Source organism: Gavialis gangeticus, unplaced genomic scaffold, assembly GCF_001723915.1.
Source record: "Gavialis gangeticus isolate Ggan-Ray unplaced genomic scaffold, GavGan_comp1, whole genome shotgun sequence".
NCBI lineage: Eukaryota > Metazoa > Chordata > Crocodylia > Gavialidae > Gavialis > Gavialis gangeticus.
Window position 1 is genome coordinate 62,652,572 of NW_017728993.1, and position 6,956 is coordinate 62,659,527.

The following is a 6,956-nucleotide window of genomic DNA, read 5'->3' on the forward strand; positions in this document are numbered from 1 at the left end:
ATGCCCCCCCCCCCAAAAGGAAAAAAAGTCCTTTGAGTGAATAACAAAGGAGACCTATGATGATATTCTCTACAGTGACATTCAAATCAACAGGAATTACTATAAAATTTTAACATCATAAAGCTGATAGAATAACCCCAGGTTAGGAAAAACATCAGTATATTTCTGATGGAATGTAAAAGAAATAATCAAAATGGTTCACATTTTGGCATTTGAGTAGTTTAAATGCAAGGCTTTTTGACTGTAGGAACATGGATTCAGGAGTTGAAATTTTCATAAGTAAATTAATTTTCCAGTTTGGAGAAACTGTGTGTATATCCATCAAAAAAACCTCAGTGGCTTTCCATCAGATTCTTTCAATGTATTTCTAGCATTCAAATTTCAGGTGAAAAACAACCTGCAGGTAGCATTGAATTGTATTTTGTAGTGCACTGAGGACCTGAATAACCAGGAGTATTGCAAGAAGATATCAAGAGGTACTACCATAAGTTTGGGAGCTACATGTGCTTGGAGGAGGAAAAAACATTGTGGGGGATTTTCTGTTACAGTTGGCTTTCATGATTACTGAGTTTTCTCAGCTTTCTAGAACATTTCTAATACCTAACCCATCATAGACTGCAGTGCCAAGAATACTGCCAGTTGTGGACAATTTCAGTTCATCATAACTTGCCATGAGAGGTTTCTGCTAGGGTACCTGGGAATTTTATTTTTCTCATTTAGCTCAGTTTTTAAGATCTCTGCTTCCTTAGCAGATGGCATTTTTATCTTGTTTTGTGAAAGTCCATACGGCCTAAAAGAGATAGTATCTCTTTAATTATAAAACATGGCCACCTGTTCTGATTTTAATGAATGCATTGAGCATTTGTCTTGATATATCTACTTAAAAATAGCTGCTTCAGTTTAATAAAAAACTCAAATGAGCACCAACACTTTAGCAGCTGAAATAATCAATTAATAATTAAGTGGCTAATTTTAGAACCCAGTGGCCTTGCCATTCCCTTGGACTTGTACTGATCAGGGCAGACAGTGATTGATTGCAGTGCTGGCACAGACAGGCACATTGTGCTGGGGCCAGATGCCAGCAGGCTAGGAGTTGTTTATTGCAATATCTAGAAGGTGAATTGCAACTTCATGTCTCATGCTTGCAAACAGATACATCCACTGCCACTTCACCTTTTTCCTATCTATGTTAATCCAGCTGTTTGTTTCAGTATCTCCTTTGCACTCATCCCCACATACACCTTTTCCTGTCACCATCTAAAGCATGAAATCTGAAGCACTCAAAAGGTATCTTTTGCTTAGAAAAGGATAGCCCAGCTGGAGAGGAGGCTGTGATTCCAAATAAAAATAGGTTTAAAAGACTTGCACACTAACAAGCTCCTGAACGAAGACTTGTTGGAACCATTCAGCTTGTTAAAATAACAGCAGCCAATTAACAGTTTCTGACCTACCAGAACATGCATGCTTGCCAGATTTAAGAACATGAGCTACATTTAGGCTGGTATTTTCAAACGGACACAATAGAGTTAAGTAACCACATCCTGTTAAAGGCATTTGAACACCAAACTGTGAAAGGTACCTTTTTAGATTATAATTTTACTGCTTAAAGCTATTTATATAGTTCTGAAGCATTTTGGAGTATTAAAGTTGCAAAAATGATCTGGTTCATAATAGATAAAGTTTGGACTGCTATTACTTCAAAGGTTAGTACAGTCTGTAGAAGAAATAGCTATTATTGAAAGTGTGGTTGCATTTGAAAGTTGTTCCAAAATGTTTGTGGAGTAGTGGTGGATGCAATACTTGTTGAGTTTCAACACAATAGGATAATTTTTGAGTGTTGCCTCCTTCCTGATGTTTCACTATGAGTAGTGAAAATAACACAAGGCATGGCTGCTTGGAACACTTCTCTCGCATAGAGGAGCATACGGTTTGAAAAAGTGATAGAAGGGAAACCTCTTCTTTACCAGAAAAATCTCTTAAATTCTATGCTGAAATACAAAAAAAGAATCACTGCCCTAAGGTATTGGATATAAACTGACATGTTTACTAAAGATGTGCTTGACAGAACCACCTCTCTACCACAATTAATTTATCTGTTTATACAAATGAAAGTCTGCCTTTGCTTGTTCAGGGACAGTTTTTGTAACCATAACCTGATCGTCAGGGATCAAGGTTTTCTGTTTGCCACAGAAAAATGCTGTAAAACACAGATTTTAAGGAGAAAAATACAGATTTTTCACAGAGAGTTCCAACCTGCAAGGGACTGGAGGGAGTGGGAACAGGGTGATCAACAGGGGTACCGTGTGTGTGCCCATGTACACATGGACTTGACTGCCAGGCAGCGTGGAGAGCAGCTCCCACAGCTCCCCCCAGGTACGTCTGGCAGCAGATGGAATTGAGGCCCCCAAAGGGGTGGGGGGGAAGTTGAGCTGGGTTGGGACTGGGGCTGCAGGCCCGCTGGGGTGGGGCTTGGGGCCCGCGGCTGGAATGCGTGGCCTCAGGACCCTGGCAGGGAACAAGACAGAGCTGCAGGCAGTTTATCCAGGGCATAGTTTCTCAACCTGTGGTATGCATACCCCTGGGGGTACATGAGACACATGCAAGGGGTACACGGTTACCCCAACACACTCTCTCTCCCTCTCCTTCTTTTCCCCCTCTCTCTCGCCCTCTTTTCCTCTCAAAACTATGGCAAAAAACTTGGCGTGCTGCGTATTGCGCAGCCCTTTAAATTTCCCAGTAATAATTTGGTGTGCCCTGCTTTGCATGGCACTGGGTTCAGCCCTTCCAGCCTTGGCCTACATCACCTCTAGCCCAGGTCCATACTTGAGTTGTGCACCCCTGGTATAAAAGGTGGCAACCCTATCCACACCAGATCAGACATGTGTCATACCACAGCCTTACATACACAGCCCTTCTTCCAACATATGGCACACATTAATCTGTAAATATAAAATCCCCTGGAAAATTGAGTGTTGGGGTACTTGTGAAAACTTTCACAAGTTAGGGGGTACTTGCTACTTAAAAGGTTGAGAAACACTGATCCAGGGAACAGTGCGGTGGGCTGGCTCCCTGCCCCTGCACACATTCCTGGGGGGGAGCATGAGGGCATGTGCCCCCTGGATCTGTGCATGGGATGGGGGCGGGCTGCTGGCTTGGATTCCATGCTCTGCCCTGCTGCCCACCTCCCAGAGCCTCTTCAGCACAGTGGGCAAAACCTGGCATGGCAGGGCAGAGTGGGGTGGGGAAGTTTGGTGCCACCACCACAGCCCCATGCCACCATGGCGAGGTGGCCCCTGCCCACCCGGCAGTATATGGGGTGGCAGCATGGAGTTGTGCCCTTCACTGCTGCTGGGCCGATAGGGGGCGCCTTGCCACAGTAACATGGAGCTCCCAGCAGCAGCAGTGAGCTTCCCTGCCTGGTTCCACTCTGCCCTTATGTGCCGGGTCCCATCCACTGGGCTGTGAAGGCCCCAGGGGGAGGGCAGCAGGGTGGGGAGCCTGAGCCAGCAGCGGGCAGCCTGCATCTGCTCCCCCTTATACCCCTCTGCGCCCACCTCCCCAGCTCTGTTCCAGTCATGCCGCCCATGGGGGAGGGGGAGCTGAGCTCCATGCTCTGATCCACCGCAGTAGCCATTGCCTCCCACAGGCAGCAGCCAGGGTTCGGGGGGGGCTGCAGACCAGCATCCCTGTCCCTGTAGTCCTGGCATCTGGGGGCTGCCTCTGGCAGGGCTGGGGGAGGTGGGTGGGGAGCAAAGGGCACTGGCAGAGCCAGGGGCTGTGGGTGGGGGGAGCGGTGGGCACCACCGGGGGCTGTGAGTGGGGAGCGAGGGGTAATGGCATGGGCAGGGCACTGACATATTGGGCTGCTCAGTACCATAAAACACAAGTAGCGGAGGCAGTGGCAGCTGGACCTGTGTCCTCGTGGGTGAAGGGAGCAGGTGGAGCTCTGATTTTTCCATGATAAGAAAACCCAATATGAAACACCAAAATTTATAGGTATTTAAAATTTATTTTATTATGGTGATTGAGGCACTAGTAGGCTTCAAATTGCTTTAAAATTGTAAATACAGTAAAAGTTCTGTTAAGTGGCATCTTACATGCTAGCATGCTCAATTAACCAGCATGCCAGCTTGTAAGATAAAGTAAAACAGGAAGTGTCCACCGTGGCACTTGCAGTTTCTCCAAGCCCCCAAGGCGCAGGGCAAAGCAGCCTGCGCTGTCGAGCCCCCACAGCCCCGAGGCATAACAGGGCCCACAGAAAGGGTGGCAGGATATCCCAGACACAGCAGGAGAAGCGGCGGCTCAGGCTGCTCAATTAACTGGCATATTTTGTTATCTGGCATCCCCCATTCCCAGGAATGCCAGATGATAGAACTTTTACTGTATTTCAATAAAATAGTGTTCAACTGATACATACATACGTAAACATACATATGCATATACATCACTGATTTGGGGGTATTTTGTCAGAGAATTTGCGGGGGGGGGGGTGGTTTTGTGTTTTTAAACAAAGAAAATCCCTGCTGATCACTTTTTTAAAATCCAGTTGTCTCTAACCATGTGAAATTTTGGGACAAATGGAGTATCATTCTTCAGGCTTAATACTGCCTTGAAATCCAAAGTGAATGGGAAAAATTACTGTTGCTCTGAGTCCCTTTAAATTTATCTTCACAGTAGACTCATTTTATTTTCTGTTTTGGTCAAAAGGTCATGAGAGGAAGGTCAACTCATGTTTTCAGCTAAGCCCAAATCTTGCATGGTTCTAAGCCTCTGGACACATGACTTGATTGCTAAAGAGTAATTACCTCTAATTTCACTCCATAGTAAATGTCCTTTGTAGTAAGGAGCAGGCATGTGGCCAGTTTTCCCAAACTAGCTGTCACAGTACACTTTACTACAGAGCTTGGCCAGTAGATGCTGGGACTATTTTGGGAGTGAAGTCTCCCCCAGTATTAAATTGACCAGTGTATATTTCATCCTCAAAGGGGTAACTTTAACCAGAGTAGAGTGACTTATACCAAGGGTAAGACCGTATGTCATGGATCTGTACCCTAGAGTAGAGGCAAATTACTGCGGGGTTAATGGCATGTGTGCACCCCATGTGAGAAATGAGGTTTTCTGCTCAGTTTCACCTTGTGTGTGTGGTCTTTTTTTCCTCGTTTCTATAGTACCAGTGACTAATTAAATCAAGCTCCAAATGAAAGATTGAAAGGTGGGGGAGGAAGGAGTTGATTAACCTTGTTGAACCAAAGAGAACGCTTGGGGTACTTTGGGGTTTGGATCTGCGATGCATTTTCTCCTCTTTTCTGGGAGATGACATTTAGTTTTGCAGAAATTAAAATGCACTGCTACCTCTGTAGTGATTCTTTTTATGTAGCTGTGGCACTGCAGTACATCTGTGAATTAGCTCTTAAGGGGAACAGGAATTTAGACTGTGTTATTTCATTAGCAGAAATGCCAATTTTCTTGATTTGAAATGAAGTTGGGGGAGGGGAAATAAACAAAGCAAAAATATAACATGCTGGAGTCCATGTAGGCTAAGCACCAAAAATGTAGTCCATATTTGACAGACTCCAAATTAAGCAACAGATTTAGTCTTCAGCCCATCTGACACCTATGCAAATTATTAATTAACAAGCTTCACTTGGGGGTAGAAGCAGGAAAATTTTGGACTGTATTTCTAAGGCTGTGCTTCAGAACCTTGTGACGTTTCCTCATGTCTCTTGTTCTTAAGTAATCAATTAGCTGTAAGGGAAAAATCTTACCTTTGCTTTCTAACAAGTTTTGCCTCTTACTCCTGTTTTGTCTCCAGATCACTGTGTTCACTACTATGATCTTCGCAACACTAAACAGCCAATCATGGTGTTTAAAGGGCATCGCAAGGCTGTCTCTTATGCAAAGTTTGTGAGTGGGGAAGAAATTGTCTCTGCGTAAGTATTTCCATTCACATTCGTTGAAAGCGTTATAATCATTGATTCTTGGCAAGTTTCTGAGCTTTTTCATAGACTCTGTTGTGCATACATACCTGTGTGGATGAGTGCATACCATGTATGCAAGCTATCATTCTGTTAAACAGAAGATTCATGTGCTTTGTGGAACAAAAATAGAAAATTATTTCTGGTCTCACTTGGGTCTGCTTTCATAGAGCAAAGGAACTCAAGTAAAAACAAACAAACAAACAAAAAACCCCTCAAGTTTGGCTAATGCCCATGAGACACCATGTAATACAGCAGTCCTGACCAGGTGGCCCAGTGTGATGATACATACTCTCTTGAAGACCAGTGTTCAAATTTAAATTTGAGTTAGAAACTAGAGTAGTAGTTCTCAACTTCATTAGACTCAAAACATCCCTCCGAAAATGCCAACTCTTAGGTTTCACTCATTTTTTGGCTACAGAAAGATAAGAGAGCAATTTTTCTAGAGGTGCATTGATATGTTGCTCCATATCATATCAGCACCAATAAAAGTAAAATTGACATTATCGACAATTGGCTTTTTTTGCCTGATGTCACCAATAAAAGTTGTGCGCATGCGCACAGCCACACCGTGCACTTGGCCAGGAGTACATCCTGGCAGGTTGGAGAGCAGTGTCCGACCAGTAAGACTTGGGGGCGGGAGGGCAGATTGAGACCCCTGTGGTGAGAGGAGGAGTGGGGCTGGGGCAGGTGCAGCCCAGTGCCTGCCACGCTGGAAAGAGCCTGGGCGCAGCCTCTGGTCCCAGCCTGCAGCCCATCCTTGTTCCACACGGAGATCTGGGGAGTGCATGCCTCCCCCAGGGTGTGCACAGCAGTGGGAGCTGCCCCTGCCTTCCCCACACCCCCTGGATGAGCCACTCACGGCTCTGTCCTGTGCCCCTTCCCAGCTGGGCAGCACCTGCCCCAGCCCCACTCCCTCCCTCACTGTGGGGGCCTCAATCTGCTCCCTCCATGCCCCTTCCCTACCCCCCCCCTTCCCCC

At 45.5% G+C, this 6,956-nt stretch overlaps 1 protein-coding gene across 1 annotated transcript in view; it reads left to right on the top strand.

The window, feature by feature from the left end:
* RFWD2 (ring finger and WD repeat domain 2) overlaps positions 1-6,956 on the top strand; it is a 288,015-nt gene that overhangs the window by 194,114 nt on the left and 86,945 nt on the right. Inside the window, exon 18 of the mRNA XM_019528351.1 lies at positions 5,813-5,930. Within this exon, the coding sequence (XP_019383896.1) occupies positions 5,813-5,930 (118 nt within the window). The remainder of the gene's footprint in view (positions 1-5,812; positions 5,931-6,956) is intronic.